This window comes from Carcharodon carcharias, chromosome 13 (genome assembly GCF_017639515.1).
Source record: "Carcharodon carcharias isolate sCarCar2 chromosome 13, sCarCar2.pri, whole genome shotgun sequence".
NCBI lineage: Eukaryota > Metazoa > Chordata > Chondrichthyes > Lamniformes > Lamnidae > Carcharodon > Carcharodon carcharias.
Genome location: NC_054479.1, coordinates 102,830,891 through 102,849,772, shown reverse-complemented (window position 1 = coordinate 102,849,772; position 18,882 = coordinate 102,830,891). Strand labels below are relative to the sequence as shown.

The window sequence follows — 18,882 nt, the reverse complement described above, 5'->3', positions numbered from 1 at the left end:
TGAGGTATCTTCAGGTTTCTTTTATCCTAATAAGTGTTCATGTCATTTGTTATGGATCTTGGCTTGTTAGGTGCCTGTCTGCTCAGGAGCCCCTAACGATATAGTGCAAGTCTTAATGAAAACATGAACTAACTTGTGCACGAATTATAAAAATATTCCATTTGACACTATAGTGAAAGCATCTTTTGCGCTAAATTAAACATGCACTCAGGAATTTGTTATCCAGCCTTTCAACAGTGCATCATTAATGGCAGGTTATGGCAATTCCTTTCACTTCTAAACACCTCCATTAATCACTTGCTCTTGTAATGCAATGTCTTAGAAAAAGTGTAATCTTTCTAAACCACAAGAAGCTCTCATTCTTTAATTTTACTCTAATATTTATCGGTTTTATGATTTACAAATCTGTTTCTGCATGACTAATACTAACTTGTCTTGGCAGAATATTCTTGTATTTTGGAGGTAAAGACATGCAGTGTGTTTTGTCATGTCTATTTGAACCTCTTGATTAGATTTCGTCGATCATGTTGTATCATGATTATGAAAGGCAGACACAGTAATGCATCAGATGATTCCCAACAATCTATTTGATAAACTGCAAATAAGGATGTAGGTCAGAGTAAAAGAGATAGTTATGCTACCCATATATAAATCTTCTGACAATTTTTTTCTCATTGCAGAAATATTCACAGGGCTGTCTGACAAACAGTCAGTGAGGACAAGGGATAAATAAATCTGTAAGAGAAAATGAAAACAGCCTGTAACTGTAGGAAATGAACTGGTCTCAATGAAATAGGGTGGACCTGCTGTAAAGGAAAGCTCCTACTCCATGCCATCAGTAGAAAGTGATCCAGTTGTGAAATTTAAAAGGTGATATTCCGCAAAACATTAGACTCTGCTGTATCCATTCTTTGGGCGTAGATGGGGGCAAAATCCACCACTTGTTTTCTGTGTCTCAAGGGCTTCTGAAATAGTTTGATGCCATATTGGATCGGGGACTATTCAGGTGTCTCTGGAAGCTGTTTAAAATAAGGCCCTTTCATATTTTAATGAGAAACCTGCTGCCTGTTTCAGGATCCCTCAAGAAATTAATTGGAACTGAGCGGAAGATGTGGCCAGCTTGCTCCGCTCAGGTTTTTGGGTTCTTCAGCAATCTAGCCAGCAATTTGGTAAAAAAAAAATTTAACTTATCTTTATGTGGTGTTTCTCCAGGCTCTTCAGCACAGCCAGATGGCCAGCCCAAATTAGTCCTCTTCAAACAGATGAGCTGCCTCTGGATGCCTGATCGACATCCACATCTCGCTAAAAGCTTATCCCAGTTTTGGTCATGCTGCCTCTATTTTCTATCTCTTTTACTCTGACCTACATCTTTACTTGCAGTATATCAAATAGATTGTTGGGAATCATCTGATGCATTACTGTGTCTGCCTTTCATAATCATGATACAACATGATCAACGAAATCCAATCAAACAGTTGAAATAGACATGACAAAAACACACTGCATGTCTTTACCTCCAAAATACAAGAATATTCTGCCAAGACAAGTTAGTATTAGTCATGCAGAAACAGATTTGTAGATCATAAAACCGATAAATATTAGAGTAAAACCAACAATTCTGCTCCCAAAAATTTAACCTGTATTAGAGCTATTTCTACACATAGGTTTTTGTGAATTGTGCCAGCTTTCCTATCCTGGAGGAGCCTCATGAGCATGTTTCTCTCCGCTGGTTTGTTTCCACCATATTTTCTTCCCTTCCATTATCTACTCTGCTGAGGAGTTGGTTGCAAATGGTCACCTTAAGGTGATATAGGCAGTACTCATCTTTGCATAATTTTTAAAATTTGTTAACAGGACCAGGGCAGCGTTGGCTAGGCCAGCATTTTTTTATTTTTGCCCATCCCTAATTGCCCTTGAGAAGGTGGTCGTGAGCCACCTTCTTGAACCGCTGTAGTCCATGTGGTATAGGTACACCCACACTGCTGCTAGGGAGGGTTTACAATATCTGTGATCTTCAAATGGGTCACCATTTACTGGGACCAAAGACCCTCAACCACAGCAAAAGTGGTAACCAAGAATACGGTTTAGAAACCTACATACAATTGATCAAGCACAATGAGAATCATTTGTTTCTTCACTAAATTAAATTGCTGATCAGGTGAAGAGTTTCATTCAATAAGAATGGCAATTGATGATATGAACAACACATGTACTTCGCAGCCTGGGTTCGCTGTCACTCTGGCACTGTTTGATCATAACAGAATTATTGAGGCAGATTTCAGGAATTCTGTTATGGTTGTGATGTTGCTTCTGGACTTCCTCACCTGTGCTGAAGCCATTCCTAGTTCTAAAAATTGCATGCCTTGGATGGGTTATAATCAAGTACATTATTCATAATATTTGACACAATAAAAAAAAATCTCCAGCAAATTGCCCTTTCACAAACCTCAGCCTAACTATTGATATGTCACAGTTTAATCTAGATCCTTAATATTGATATTATTTGTTCACGGTATGTCGATATTGGTGCCGAGGTCAGCATTTAATCCCCATCCCTAATTGCCCTTGTGAAGGTAGTGCTCAGCTGCCTTCTTGAACCGCTGTTAAACTTCTTAAAATATCTTTATTAGTTAATTTTGACTTACTGTACGATTATGTCTCAAGGTAGAATGCTAATGCAGAAAATTGAATTAAAATTTAATGTTTTTAAATGTATGAACTGACCTGTAAGTGACCTAGGATGCAATATGTTTGAGGTCCATTCAAACCACAGGTTGAGGAAGCAGATAGCTGGCTGCTGCGGCCCACAAGCAGGTCTCCAAGAGGCGGGTGACAAGACCCAGCATTGCAATCCTCTTGAGCGTAGGCAACATTTATCAATACTGTAACTGCATAATATAGTTTAGGATAAAACAAAATACATATCCAGTTCATTCCCACGATAGGACAATTCTTAATCAGGACGTAAGTGCAGTGTCTGGGGAAATGGAAAAAACAGTTTGTTGCAGCATGTCATAATCATCTGAGACTGTTTTTTTTTAGATTTCTATCCCTGCTTTTGAATCTCTCTGTGGTCTCATTCCACTCTATCTCAGTAATTTTTTTCTGGTCTTACAACCCTCCAAGATCTTTGTGCTATTCCAATTCTGGTCACTTGCTCATTCCTGCTTTTTATCTCTCCATCATCAGCCTTCAACTGCCAAGGCCTTCAGCTCTGGAATTCCCTCCCTAAACCTCTCTGCCTCTCGACCTCTCTTCCTTCTTTATGATGCTCCTTAAAACCTACCTCATTAGTCAACTGCCCTAATATCTTCTTATGTGGCTTGGTGTCAAGTTTTGTGTGGTTATGCTCATATGAAAAGCATTGTAATGTTTTACTGAGTTAAAAAGACTCTGTAAATCCAAGCTGTTGTATTAAAACATAATTTTTTGATGTAGAGAGAAACTTTACTTGCACTTGACTTGTGCTGCATCTGATTTGGCAATGTTGAATATGAATATGAGAGAAAAGTACATTTGTGTTCCATTCCTCGCCACTGAGACATAACTTAGGTGAGAGCCAAAAGCATTAGTTGAAAAGAATGTGGATGATCAGATCCTTACCTTTTTGGAGTGCTATAGCATCAAACAGTGTAAGTTCAGAAGACAGCGTGATTCTAGTTTTCTTTTGGGTTTAAGTCTTAATTTCAGGTGGGCGTACATCACTTATTTCCATTATGATCAAAAAAGTAGGCAAGAAATCTACAGACATGTGTTGGGAGAGGGATCATATAAGATATTTATCTCTTCTGACCTTTTTCAGTCCTTTCATATGTACATAAGACTTGTACAGTGTAGAGAGTTCATAGGAATGTTGAGAAGAGGAGAAAGTTGAATAATCTGCATCGGAATAGCAATACTTAGAAAAAATGTTCAGGAATATGGAAGAGTGATACTCTTTTGTAAAATATAAGTAGGTCTACTATAGCATTGCTGAAAGATAGACAAGGACTAGACTTGTATCTTTGTATCTGTTTCAGCTCTCTCTGGCAGTATTGTCCTCACAGTAGAATTCTCAATTTACAAAGTAGAAGTAAAGTGTAACCAATGGGCTAATGAGAGTGAAAAACTTCAAAGTAAATGATACCAACAGAGAAAAATTATTGGAGGAACTTAAGGGACAAGAAGCTGAGAAATCCCAAGGGCCTGCTGGCACAAATCCTGGGGATCCTAGAGAGAAAGCTGCAAAGATAGTGGATGCACTGCTTATGATATTCCAAAATTCCCTGGATTCGAGAATAGCCCCAGTTTGAAGTTAGCAAATGTAACACTGCTATTCAAGAAAGGAGGGAGAGAGATAAAACAGGGAACTTAAGACCTAATAGCCTGACATCAGTTGTCAGTCTTAACAGTGTACTTAGAAAATCATAGTATGATAAGACAGAGTGAGTGTTGTTTTATGAAAGGGAAATCAAGTTTGTCAAATTTATTCAAGCTTCTAGAGGATGTAACTTGTAGGAAGATAAATGGGAGTCAATAGGTATAATATATGTGAATCTCCAAAAGACATTCAATAAGGTGCCACACAATATGTTAATATGCAAGATAAGAGCTCATGGAGTTGGAGGTAATATGTTATCATGAATGGGTTAATGGACTGGATGCCGAGAGCTGGCATAAAACATTTTCAAGTTGGCAGGCTCTGGCTAGTGGAATGCCACAAGAATCAGTGCTGGGGCCTTAACTATTTATGATCTATATTAATGACTTAAATGACAACACAGTGAATATTCCATGCAATTTCATCGATAGTACAAAGCTAGGTGGAAATGTAAGCTGTGAGGCGGACACAAAGAGGTTGCAAAGAGATATAGAAAGGTTAAGTGAGTGGGCAACAAGGTAGCAGATGGATTATAATTTGGGGAAATGTGAGGTTATTCACTTTGGTAGTGTTACAGATAGAGGAAGAGAGATAAACTGAAACCCCAATTCCCTTCCCTTCTGTCTGTAATCAGTATAGTTTATTTTGAAAAAGTAAATGTGTAGAATTTCTAAAAACCCATTAGAGTGTAGTCAATTTAAAAGTACCAGCAGCAGACTTTCATGGGTTTAAACAAAGAAAAATTTATTCACACACTCACCCCAAAAGATCTATGCTACGTCAGTCACACACTACACACTCAGAAAGATGCGGGGTGGAATCGTCCCTTCCCACCATAAGTTCCGTGGCAGGATGAAAAAGTGGGAGTAATTCGCGCTGTGGAGCAGGGCAGGCTTTTATGTGCAATCATGCACTTCCCGCTTCATTAGTTATGCATACGCATATTCCACATCGAGTCTCGTCATGGGGCAGGCAGGAATTCGGGCGCCCCATCCTCATGTCCAGGTGCCATATTTAAAAGGCACCTGGACAGCCCTTCACTAATGGGAAGAAGGAAAGGTTGAGCGGGAGAAGGCAGCAAGCTTTGACTCCCCGCTTCAGCGATACATCCCTCGAGCATCTCCTGCAGGAGTACAAGAAAGGCGGGATGTTCTTTTCTCCATGGATGGCTGCAGGAGGTCATCCCAGTTGACCATTGCAGCCTGGGAGAAGGTAGCCAGGTAGGTCAGCAATTGTGGGTTCAGAGAAGGACTGCCCTGCAGTGCAGGAAAAAAGGATTAAAATTTAATCCATGCCACTAGGGTAAGTGAACCTTCTACCTTTCCAACCCATCTCACCACATCTGTGATTGTCTTATGGGATCTGAGCTTCACCGAGCAAGGCCAGTATTTCTCTTGCACATCCCTAAACGGCCTTCATGTGGTGGCAGGCTGCTGGCTTACTGAACCCGGAAGTCCATGAGCTGTGCTATTTTTGAGGGAACTGCAGGGTTTTCACCCAGCCACAGTGAAGACACAGTGGGCAACTGCAGGTGCTGCTGCATGGGTCAATACCTATTGACTCCCATGCCCCTGCTGCCTTTGTCCTTCTAATTGCCAAAACTTGTGGGGTTGAAGGCTGTTGTTCCAGGAACCTTGGTGACTTGCTGCAGTGCATCTTGTGCATGGTACACACTGCTGCCACTGTGCACAACTAGTGGAGGGACTGAATGTTGAGGGTGCTGGATGTGGACATCAATCAAGTGGCCTGCTTTGTCCTGGTTGATGTTCAGCTTCCAGCTGCACTCATCCAGGCAAGTGGAGACTATTCTATCTCACTCCTCACATATGACATGCATATGGTGGTCAGGTTTTGGGGAGCCGTGAGCTCAGTTAGCAGCCACAGAATTAGCAGCCTGCAATCTGCTCTTTCATCATGTGTGCTCACAATCCATCTATCTTTATGCAGGAGAAGGCGGCCACAACAGGAGGGAGAGAGAGAAAGCAGGAAGGGGTTTACATGAGATCTGGCCCCTCACATAGTTTGAACATCAGGCTGCTGAGCTGGCAGGGGAGGAGTGACTGTGCCAATGCTGACGGTCAGTGTCTCCAGCCATCTAGTGAGGAAGCATAATCCAGACAACCTTGGCAAATCAAGGCGACTGATGATTGCCATATTTGAGGCAGCCTAGGCAGTCACTCATTCTCTCCTCTCTCCATTCCTTCCAGCAGGAAGAGGGTGAAGCCAGCCCCTGTACCTAAAGTCAGCCCAGCTCCAAGGAGACCTCGGAAGAGGACAAGAATGACTTCTCATCTGTAGAGCTGTCACAGTGTTCACCTGCACCCTCCACCAGCCCAGACACACACATCTCAGTGGCTCATTGATCTAGTTTAGGCTCAGGCTCACACTCCGTTGGTCACCGCACAGACATGTGTCCACAGCAGGAGGAAGACACAGCAGCAGTGACAGCCAAGATCTCTGGAATTTGGAGGACTGCTGGAGAAAAGGTCTCTGCTAAGGCTGAGTCAGATGACAAGCCTCTGGGAGCGATTTTGGAGAGGACACTGGAGCATCAGAGAGACGCAGGGCAACATCAGGCAGGCGTGCCAGGGGCCCTCTACAGAGTGAAACCCAAGGCAGAGGAGTGCATTCACGTGCTCTCTGATATAGTGTCTCTGACATATAAGTGAAGACTCCATGGGGAGGATGGTGGACGCCATGGAGAACCTGGTGCAGCAGAACTCCCACTTCTGCCGGAGATGTGCTCAGACCTGCACTCCTTCACTGTAGCCATGGGTGAGCTTTCGCAGTGGCTATACAAGAGGGGATGGCGTACCTCGATCTCCCTCCAGGTACCCCTTCTCTACAAGGAGTCAGGGCACCCAAAGGAATGAGGACCATCAGGCACGCATCCTGGGAGCTTCCACCCAGGAATCTCCAAGGGTGCCCAGCTGATACCAATCCCCTCTGCCTGTGACCCCATCAGCTCCAGCTGCTCGTGCCGAGGCGGGTACACTTGCCTCTAAGCAGGAGAATGGAAGCAGGCTGGGGCCCGTCAGGCCTTGGGCCTCCAGAGACGCCCGCCAACGTCATCACAGACAACAAGGCATGGTGGTCAGCAGGCTGCCTCCACCTCAGCTGCAGATGTTGAGGGAACCACCCAGATGTAGTGATACAGTAAGGAAAATTAAAAAGTATTGAATGAGCACTGGTGGCTTGGGTTTTCAGTGATTGTAAGTAGTTTCTGAACTCCCAAGTATATGTTATATTGCACTGATTGGAAGTTTCCTGGATACATTCTTGCTGCATCCCTTCCAGGGGTGGACCAAGGGTGGGTCTTCCTCCCTCTAATACATGGCTGCATGTGGAAACATTGCTCTTTGATGAGGGTGATGACTTATTTGTGCAAGAGGCCTCCCATTCACACTATTCCACTTGTCTCCCCTGCCCTTGAGACCCTTTTGGGAGAACTTGTCACCATGAATAGACTAACCACATGAGCCCTTGTCAGGCAGACCCATTCCCCAGGGAGAATGAAGGTTTGCAGTCACGACTTGGGCTGACATTCAGCTGCATACCCCTTGTAGGCATCCTTCTCCCCCAACTTCATCCTTAACTCTTCCTTGAGCAAATGGCCATTGGCTTTAAGTGAACAGCAGTTCTACACCTTGCTGGGATCTCATTGTTGTGAGAGCCTTCTGGGCCAGACCTGCTGCCGTCACCAAATAGTGAAGAATAGCAAATGGGAAAGCTGTCATACATTCTCCAGATGTTTATTAGGGTTTCCCTTTAGTTGTCCAGTTGTGCTGACCTTGCACTCCACCTGCCTAAGCAGACCTTCTCCCCAGTAATGTTTTGCACTTGGACATCGGGGCATTGCCTTGGTCTGGAACTGGCTCTGTCTCAGGATGGTGCATGTTTCATTACAAACTGTGCTCACAACCTATCGTCCTCCCGCTGTCACTTACCAACTCCCCCATTATGGTCAACCTCCGTCCAGCCCCACTAATGTCACCTTCACTCTCCCCTCAGTTACCTGTCAGCCTCCCCCCATCACCCTGAACCCTATCATGTTAATCTATACATGCCTTACCTCTCTGCTGAGCCTACCCCAGTCACTGCTCCTAGGCCCACCCTAATCCGCCCCACTCCCCTGATCTGTTTCACCATCCTTGTCCCCCTCAGTGATTCCCCAGATGAGAACTATACCTACCACACCTGGATCCTGACCCTCCCACCCTACCACATGCCACTTCCCCCCCATTACAGTCACCGTCCCCTCATATCACCAGCACTCCCAGGATCCTAACGTCAATTTGACTGATCCCTCCTTCTGGAGCACTCTGGCCCCATCCCAACTCCCCTCCCTCCCCCTTCATGCCTTCTTTCCCCTCTCACTCCATTCACAACCCCCCCTCCCCTTGTTCTCATCTGGAACCCCACACTTGTTCTCATCTGGACACCCTTCCTCTCCTCTTTTCCTGCAGCTGTTGTCTTGTCAGTGTTGTTGATCAGACTGCCCCTAGTCTCTTCTGAGTTTTGGGATAAAAGGAATTCAGTATCAGAGAACCAGTTTCAGTCACATGGTCAACGGCCATTGATATACAATGGAAGGTAGATGGTGATCTTTCACACTTAACCTGTGGATAACTGGTCTTGTCAGGTTTCCTTTGTTACATTGCAAATCTGGAGACATTGGGCAGAAAATTACACTTGATGTGTGGGTGTGTGCCTGACACGCCGGAAGGTAAAATAAAGTGCGTTGACATTGGCTGAGTGTGCCGATGTCAACGCGCACTCTCATGATAGCTAGGTCGGTGGGCAGGTGTCAGAGCTGGAAGTGCACTGCTGACAATTAAAAGGCCTGTTACAGCCATTAAGTTAACAATTGTACTGAATTTCTCACTGCCCGTTAACCTAATTTATGGCAGGCAGGCGAAAAGGCCAAGCGGCCTTTACATTTTTTAGGAAACCTCATCCACTGGTGGGATGAGGTTTCCCGAAGCAAATAAAAATCAAATAAAAATTTAACACTTGAATTTAAAAGATGTCCCTGCTCAAGTGACAGAGCCACATGAGGGGACATATTTTATTACATTTTTATTTCCTTTTTTTTAATACAGCACTTCATCTCCTTGAGGCATGGCGCTGCCTCAGGGAGATTGAAGCACTCTTATTCACGCATGCGCGAATTGCACGCTAGGCCTGTTCGCACTCCTCCTCTTGCCTGCACAGGCAGCGCTGACCGCTGCCACTCGTATATCACGCTGGGCAGGACTTAATTGGCCCGCCTGTGCAAAATTGCAGTGCAGAGCCAATTGCAGGCAGCGGTCAGCTTTCCGACCATCCCCGCCCACCCCAGCCGAGCACCCCTGCCAAGGGCAAAAACCTGCCCATTGTGTCTCGAGCAGAATCTTGTTGAGACATTAGGGGTCTTGCCTACTTGCTGGAGAGCTGTCGAGAGACCTGTACTGCCTCCTTTTGGGAAGGCCCGCTGAACCACATGCCAATCAGGCAGTGGTGAGGCCAGCGGTGGGCCTTCCCCTGGAATAAAGACCCTGGAGGCTGAAGCCTCACCTACCAATAGCTGCTGGCCAATAGCTGCTGGCCAATCACAGGCCGGTAGCTCTTGTACTCAGCACACCCATAGCTGCTGCCGGAAGAATAGGCACCAGATTCCCAGCATTGTAGAACGACAAAAGCCTCAGGTAAATAATGTGGGAGAGGGGTTTTTGGGGTGCGGGTTATGGGGAAGGGGTGCAAGGGGGTGGGTAGCAAGGGCGGGTCCTCCCCACCCCTTTCTGATGTCCTGTCCCTTGATCAGGTACTGAGTGACTTTGATCGAGGGACACCCGCACCCCCCCCGCCCCTGCCCCCCTTCCCCACCCCCCAACCCTCCATTACCCAACCCTCCACCACCGTCCCCCCAGAGGTGACAAGCTGTCTGCACAGATTTACCTATCATGCCTGCCTTATGGCAACAGGTCCACCTGCAGCTGGCATAATACCAATGGTGGTGGGATGAGACCCTTAAGTAGTCATTAATTGGTCACTTAAAGGCTTCAGTAGGAATGTCGTAGGGTTTTCCGCCCTGAACTTAATTCTGGTGGAGACCGGAAGCTGGGTTTCCATACTCCACCATCCTGCCTAAGTATCCACACTTCCACCCATCCACCCTTCCTGCTTCCAAGCTTGCCAGCAGCAAGAGCACAAAATTCTGGCTGAGGAGTCCATTGACTCTGTGTTTTGAAGTAAGTTTCGAACAGGTTGAATTCCACAAAAGAACATTGTCTGGGCATATCCATTCAAGGGAGAGGCCCCCACCAATTATGATTTAAATTAGAACTTTCCGGAAGCTTGATAGTCTGGAATGAAATTGCAAAGGTCACCTGACCCCCTTGGCAGCTATCTTAACAGTTCATCAGTGTCCATTTTTAAATAATAAAGGCAGTTCGAGAAGCTTCCAAATGAGCACCATCCATGTTTAAAGTTATGAATATGACATGGCTTTCTCTGGGCATGATGGTAGTAAGAGTAGAAAAACAAGATATTTTTAAAAGGTGTTATGCTTTTAAATGTTAATGTTCAGAGAACCTTGTATGTGTTTGTACAAGAAACACAGAAAGTTAGAATGCAGGTATAACAAGCAATGATGAAGGCAATTTGCACGTTGGTCTTTATTGCAAGAGAATTGGAGTGCAAGAGTAAGGAAGTATTGCTACAATTTTACAGGGCTTTTGTGAGACCACACCTGGAATACATTGTACAGTTTTAAGAACATAAGAGCAAAAGAAATAGGAGCAGGAATAGGCCATTCGGCCCCTCAAGCCTGCCCCACCATTCAATAAGATCATGGCTGATCTTCCCCAGGCCTCAACTCCTCTTTCGTGCCAGGTCCTCATAGCTCTCAACTCCCTGATATTTCAAAAATCTATCTACTTCCTCTTTAAATACTTTCAGTGATCTCCACAGCTCTCTGAGGTAGAGAATTCCAGATATTCACTACCCTCTGAGAGAAGAAATTCCTTCACATCTCAGTTTTAAATGAATACCCCCTTATTCTGTAACCATGCCCCCTAGTTCGTGATTCCCCCACTAGTGGAAACATCTTCTCAACATCTACCATGTCAAGCCCCCTCAGAATCTTGTAGATTTCCATAAGATCACCCCTCATTCTTCTAAACTCTAATGAATAAAGGCCTAACCTTTCTTAGCCGTTCTGGATAAATCAGTCCCTTCATCCCAGGAATCAGCCTAGTGAATCTCTTTTGAACTGCCTCCAATGCCAGTTTTTCCTTTCTTAAATACGGGGGCCAAAACTGTACACAATACTGCAGGTACGGCCTCACCAATGCCCTGTATAGTTGTAACACAATTTCCTTAGTTTTAAACTCCAACCCCCTGGCAATACAGGCCAAAATTCCATTTGCCTTCTTAAATACTTGCGGCACTTGCATGCTAACTTGTTGTGTTTCATGCACAAGAACACCCAGATCTCTCTGTGCTACACTTATTTGGAGTCACTCTCCATTTTAACAATAGTCTGTCTTTTGATTCTTCCTACCAAAGTGCATGATCTCACACTTTCCTACATTAAATTCCATCTGCCAAGTTTTTGCCCACTCGCTCAACCTGTCTATTTCCCTTTGCAGATTCCTTATGTCCTCATCACAACTCGCCCTCCTGCCTATTTTTGTATCGTCTGCAAATTTGGATACATTACACTCTGCTCCTCCTCCAAGTCATTAATATAAATCTCCATATTTAAGAAAGGACATACTTGCCTTGGCGGCAGTACAGTGAAGGTTCACTAGATTGTTCCTGGGATGAGTGGATAGTCCTGTGATGAGAGGTTGAGTAAATTGGACCTATATTTTCTGGAGCTCAGAAGAATCAGACATGATCTCATTGCAACCTACAAGGTTCTCAAGGGGCTTGACAGGACAGGCGCTGAAAAGTTGTTTTCCCTGATAGGGAATCTAAAATATGGGGGCACAGCATCAGGATAGGGGTCGATCATCTAGGGCTGAGATAAGGAGAAATTTCTTCACTCAGGGAGTGGACAGGAAAGTGAAGTTGAGATAGAAGATCAGCCATGATTGTATTGAATGGTTGAGCAGTCTTATGTTCTCATTTATGCGTCTGCCTCCCTATTTTTGTCTGCATTATTCGAAAGATAACAAGCATGTACTAGTGGGAGTTGGGAAAAGTGAGATAAAAAAAGTGGTAATGCCAAATGAAGAATCAAATCTACAGGCAAGCAAGACAAGTGAGATTCAGGTGAAGGTCCAAGTGAGATTTAATTGGAGGCGGTGGCATAGTGGTATTATTGCTGGACTAGTAATCCCGAGACCCAGGGTAGTGCTCCCGGGACCTGGGTTAGAATCCCACCTCAGCCGATAGTAGAGTTTGAATTAAATAAAAATCTGGAATTAAAAGTTTAATTATGACCATTGTTGTAAAAACCCATCTGGCTCACTAATGTCCTTTAGGGAAGGAAATCGGCTGTCCTTACCTGGTCTGGACTACATGGCCCATAGCAATGTGGTTGACTCTTAAATGCTCTCTCAACAAGGGCGATTAGGGGTGGGCAATAAATGCTGGCCTAGCCAGTGATGCCCACATCCCATGATCGAATAATAAAAAATTCAGGTGCTTGAGAACAAATTGGAAATAAACAATGGTGCAATGATGTGCAATATCGTACTGATGATGGTATGGATAATGGCTTTAAAGGAAATTTAAAAATTGATTGTGTTGTCTTAGCTCAAAAATACTATTCATACAGCTGATTCACAGTGTTGTCAAAAATAGAAATGGTGCTGGCATCATTTTGAAAAATAAATTCAGCAATGTGTTTGGTTGAAGTTGAAGCTTTCAGGTGTTTGTTTTGTGTGGGATCTTTCAGTGAAGCTGTTTAATTAAGTTGGTTATTTACAAATGAGACACACTTGACACTTGTCCTTTAACTGCTATAGACCCAGTGAACATGTTACCATGTGATTTTAATATGTGCAATGCTACAACACACAGGCATTGAATTTTGTAAGCATAAATGTATAATTATGAGATTGTTTATCTTTTTAATTATTCATAATAATAAACAAAGCTAACTATAAACATTAATTTTTTTATATTACACTGAATTGAATTTTTAAAAAATTCTAACTTTTTAATGCTGTAAACATATATAATTCTATGAATACACAAATGGATGAGGTTTGACTGAGGGTCAAACTGATCTACAAAAACTGCTACTTGCTTGGCTAATGTAGATGCTTTTGGAAGAGAAACAGTAATGGTGAATCAGAAAACAGTGATGGTGAATAAGTAGAACATACTGGAAAAGAAATTGTGCTGCAAGGCAAACACAATAAAAATAATGAACCCAGTGCCTCTCTGGTGTAAAGCTGTTGACATTTTGGCTCTATGCATTTCCAGTGACTGTAGCACTTGGGCATCCATCAATCTCTTGATTCATGCACAAGCTAAAGGCAGGAAGCCATGAGGGGGAACAGTTAGGTCTCGTTCATTGCTCAAAACAGGTTTGAACTAGACATATCAAGCTGGGCCCTAGGGGTACCAGGATTGCTGTACCTGAGAGATAAGATGCTCTTAAAGGTTGCTGGGGCGCATTAGGCAGTGTGGAACAAAGGTGCTGGACTGATTAGAAGATAAAATGAGTAAGTTTCTATATTGCTGTTTTTTGTTGAGGTGTTGGGGGTGCAGTGGAAGACAGGTGGGGCTGTCTCTGCAGCTGTCTCTTGGAGAGTTCTTTTATATGACTGGGCGGAGTATTTTTGCTTAAATGGATTAGTTGTGAAAAGATTTGGTGCAAAATGATTGAAGACAGGGTATAAAGTTTTTGCACAATGTAATTGATGAAAAACTAGAGCATGTCCAATTAGATCGCAGATAAGCATAACCAGTGAGGAAGAAACCAAATACTCGGTGTCCATGAATGCATGAAGTGACAGTTATTCTCGCACTTTGCTCACGACATTCAGCAGGAAAAGATACAGTTCATTTTATTATTTAAATTTGATTTCCCACATGAGCACCAAAGGTCACAATCACATGCAACCTGCTGATTTGAGCCATTTTCCCCAAAAACAATTAGGCAGAGAACATAAACCCCCTGGGGCGAATTTTGTCCTCATTGGGTGGGCTGGGTGGGAGCAGGTGTGGGCAGGCATGCAGCCAATCGCAGCCTGCGATCGGCTGAGCACCACCATTTTACGTGGGCGGGCCAATTAAGGCCTGCCCAGCGTGACGCGCACCTGGAAGCGCTTAGCGCTACACGTGCGGGCGGAGAGAGGGGGGAGATTCAGAGCCTGTGGCCTTTCACGCACACATGCACGGAGCTGTCTCAGGGAGATTACTTTGATTGTCAAAACTTAAAGTAAAGAATTTTTAAAAATTATTCAGACATGCCCCCTCATGTGACAGTGTCACATAAGCTGGGACATGTCAATTAATTTTAATGACGTTTTTTATTAAACTTATAAACCCTTCTTGAAACCTCATCCTGCCCATGGATGAGGCTCCATGAAAAATGTGAAGGCTGCCTGGGCTCTTTGCCTGCCCGCCAACCTGAAGGTTGGACGGGCGGCCCTGACATTGACTTTAATGAGGTGATTAATGGCCTTAACAGGCCTTTGATAGTTCGGCGGGCGCGCAGCTGACTCCAGTGCGCGCCTGCCAAACTGAAGATTGGAATGATGCGTAGTGATGTCAGGACGCATGCCGGACGTCACCGTGCGTCATTTTACGTGTCGGCGAGCGCGTCCTGCCTTCCTTCACGCCGACCAGAAGGTTCAGGCCCCTGTTTTTAAAAAAAATGAAATTATAGAAAATAAAAAAGTGCTTCCCCTGATTATGGCGGCAAAAGGTGAAACCTCATGAATGTTCCAGTCCATTTGTGAAATGCCCTCAGCAAAATGACCAGTGTACAGCTGGAACACATGGGCTGCAGCGGTTCAAGAAGGCAGCTCACCACCACATTCTTAAGGGCAGTTAGGGATGGCAATAAATGCTGGTCTAGTCAGCAACATCTACATCCCATGAACAAATAAAAAAAGTGAAGTTTCTTCATTTCTGATGTTGATCCCATTTTCACATCTTTGCCAGGGAGGGACAAACAGACTCCATTGGCAGGATTTTCCACACCCGCCCGCTGCCATGATCTACTGGTCCCGCCGCAAGTCAGTGGACTTCTGGCTGGGGCTCAACCTCATCTGCAGTGGGTCCCACCTGTGCTGGGGATGGAAAACCCCGGCCCATGAGTCATGTCTGTTGTATAGCGTAGTATGTGCTATGTGCAACATTAGGTTTATTCACCTTACAGAAGGGTTATGGTTACCATATTGAGTTGTTGATTTATTATCATTCTTATACTCTATTGAAATCATTTGTAGTAAATTACTAGGGGCAGGATTTCTCAGTGGGCGTGTGGGGGCAGGCCCGACATGCTAATGCGTAAAATGACGTGCGATGATGTCGGGCATGCATCCTGATGTCATTGCGCTGTCTTGTGATGTTTCGTTCAGTGGGCATGCGCCGTTAAGAAAGTGGCTAAGGTAATTGTTAATGCTGCCCATCCAACCTTAAGGTTGGCGGACAGGTGAAAAGGCTAAGCGGCCTTTGTGTTTTTTAGGAAACCTCATCCACGAGCAGGAGGTTTCCTAAAGCTTTCATTAAATAAATAAATTTTTTTTTGCAAAACAAAACATGTCCCATCTCATGTGACACAGTCCCGACTCTCCCTCCTCCACCCCCGCCCACCCGCTCGCACAGATAGCGCTGAGTGCTATGGCTTGCATCTTATGCTGGGCGGGCCTTAATTGGCCAGCCCACGTAAAATGGTGGCGCGGAGCTGATTTTGCAGGTAGCATTTAGTTCTGCGACCACCCCTGCCCGCTCCTGCTGAGTCCGCCTGCTGCCTAAAAAATTCAGGCCTAGGAATCAATTGCATCTCTGAGTTGGAGCGGGAGTGAGGGACCAGATGAATGAGTTTCGCTCAGGTCCTGCCAAATTTAATGGTGGGATTCAATTAGCAGTTTTATTGCCCATGTTTCCCTGCCGCTGGATTGAGAGACTGTCAGCGGGCCAGGCCTTCAAAACCAAGCCTTAACCAGGGAGCAGTGAGAAAGGAAGGAGGGATCAGAAAGGTTGAGAGTGGGGAGGGGATGTGTCGAGTGATGTTGTCAGAATTGGAGGTCAGCAGGGAGATAGGAGGCTGTGATCCTGGGAAGATTGGAGTCTGGAGCTGAGAGGAGACTGGAAGGAATAAAAACAGAAAGTGCTGGAAAAACTCAGCAGGTCCAGCAACATCTATGGAGAGAGAAAGAAAGTTAACATTTTGAGTCCAAGATGACTCTTCTTCAGAGCTGAGAAGAGGTAAAAGTGTGATCGGTTTTATGCTGTTAAAAAAGTGGGGAGGATCAGGTAGAATAAAAAGGAAGGTCAGGGGTAAGTTAGAGGGCTAAATTTAGAGCAGTTAAATAACAAATACATTGTGGAACAAAAGGCAAAGGGAGAGATAATAGTTGTAGTAAAGAGGCAATGCATTGATCCAGAGTGAGTGTTAATGGCAGGATAATGGACAGCTCTGTCGGAAAACAATATACAGACTGGCTCTTGGGAAGAAAAAAATCAAAATGGAGGGCAGAGTTCATGGTCTGACGTTGTTGAACACAAAATAGAGTTTAGAAGGCTGTAAAGTGCTTAACTGGAAGTGCTGTTCCTCAAACTTGCGTCGATCTTCATTGAAATATTGTAGGTAGCTGAGGGTGCAAAGACACAGGATGACCCTTAAGAGTGTGAAGGCTGATGGGGTAGAAAGTGAGGACAAGAGGAACCTTCTTGCGATTCTGGGAAGAAGGGAAAGGAGTGAGAGCAGAAGTGCGGGAAATGGGTTGGACACGGTTGAGGGCCCTGTCAACCACAGTGGGTGTGGAGCAGTACTCAGTTGAGTAAAAAGGAGATTGGAAGGGTTGGGAAGGAGGTCTCAACCCCCTCCCACGGTACCTTCCCATGCAACCGCAGAAGGTGAAACACCTGCCCCTTTACATTCCCCCTCCTCACCGTCCAAGGGCCCAAACATTCCTTTCAAGTGAAGCAGCATTTCACTTGCACTTCCCTCAATTTAGTCTACTGCATTCGCTGCTCCCAATGCGGTTTCCTCTACATTGGAGAGACCAAACGCAGACTGGGTGACCGCATTGCAGAACACCTTCGGTCTGTCCGCAAGCATGACCCAGACCTCCCTGTTGCTTGCCATTTCAACACTCTGCCCTGCTCTCATGTCCACATGTCCATCCTTGGCCTGCTGCAATGTTCCAGTGAAGCTCAATGTAAACTGGAGGAACAGCACCTCATCTTCCAACTAGGCATTCTACAGCCTTCCGGACTTAACATTGAGTTCAACAACTTCAGATCATGAACTCCCTCCTCCATCCCCACCCCTTTTCCAATCCCCGTTTTCCCAATTATTTAAAATTTTTTAAATATATTTTTCTTTCCCCACCTATTTCCATTATTTTTAAATGTATTTTCATCCATTGTTTTAACTTCACCTTTTAGACAATTTCGATTCCTTCCGCCCACCCCACCCCCACTAGGGCTTTCTGTACCTTGTTCGTCCTGCTTTCTACCCTTAATGTCACCATTAGCACATTCCTTAGCTAATATCACCACCTTCAACACCCCTTTGTCCTTTTGTCTATGACATCTTTGGCAATCTCTGCTTTGCCTCCACCTATCACTGGCCCTCTATCCAGCTCTACCTGTCCCACCCCACTCAACCAGCTTACATTTCACCTCATTTCGATATTTTCTTAGTTCTGATAAGAGTCATATGGACTTGAAGCATTAACTGTATTTCTCTCGGCAGATTCTGTCAGACCTGCTGAGTTTTTCCAGCTATTTTTGTTTTTGTTTCATAAAAAGTGGGGTTTGTCTAATAGTGAGGGGAAGGTGAAGAAGGTAAACTGGATCCAGCAGGTTATTGAACTCCTGAATCTGATGATCCTCACCTCCCTTTAACTGCCAGGTTTCCTGAGGTCTGAGAACTTGGCTGAACATGGCTTAAAATGGTGGCTCATTCCGAGGCACGCAGCCTCGTTATAATGTTTAAATAACAAACCCACCTCCTGCGAGTGGACCCGGTTGCCCACCCATCACCCTGCTTATCTTAAAACTGGAAGTGGTGGGTTTCAGATTTTTAACATTTTCACATCCCACCCGAACCAAACCAGCCTGTTTTGGGGGGTAAAATCCCACTGCTAATAGCTGTTTGCAAAACTTAAAATAAACTGCATAAAAGAAACTTCCAAGACCAAGTGAATTATTTGTTCCTGGCAATGCGAATCTAAATGACAGGTTTCACCAAGCTAAGAAAGGCTTAGGTAAACAGTCCATTGATAGAAATTCTCCTCAGCATGGCTCAGCTTGTTCAGAAAACTGCAGCCCCTCAGCTAATAAATGTTATTAATGTAGGACTGACATAAAACTCCTGTAATGCTTTGCAAAACGTTTTGCAA

At 44.5% G+C, this 18,882-nt stretch overlaps 1 protein-coding gene across 6 annotated transcripts in view; it reads right to left on the bottom strand.

The window, feature by feature from the left end:
• The window catches only part of lamb4 (laminin, beta 4), a 155,859-nt gene that overhangs the window by 124,208 nt on the left and 12,769 nt on the right, over positions 1 to 18,882 (bottom strand). For 4 of the 6 annotated variants that reach the window (XR_005944939.1, XM_041203600.1, XM_041203601.1 and 1 more), the window contains one exon: positions 2,725 to 2,888. The exons of 1 other annotated variant lie outside the window; for it this stretch is intronic. Coding sequence is in view for 4 of the 5 variants with exons in the window: in XM_041203600.1 (XP_041059534.1) it covers positions 2,725 to 2,888 (164 nt within the window). In the remaining variant the exon portion in view is untranslated. Of the gene's footprint in view, positions 1 to 2,724; positions 2,978 to 18,882 lie in introns of all 6 variants that reach the window. One more of the 6 variants, XM_041203599.1, reaches the window with a different exon arrangement.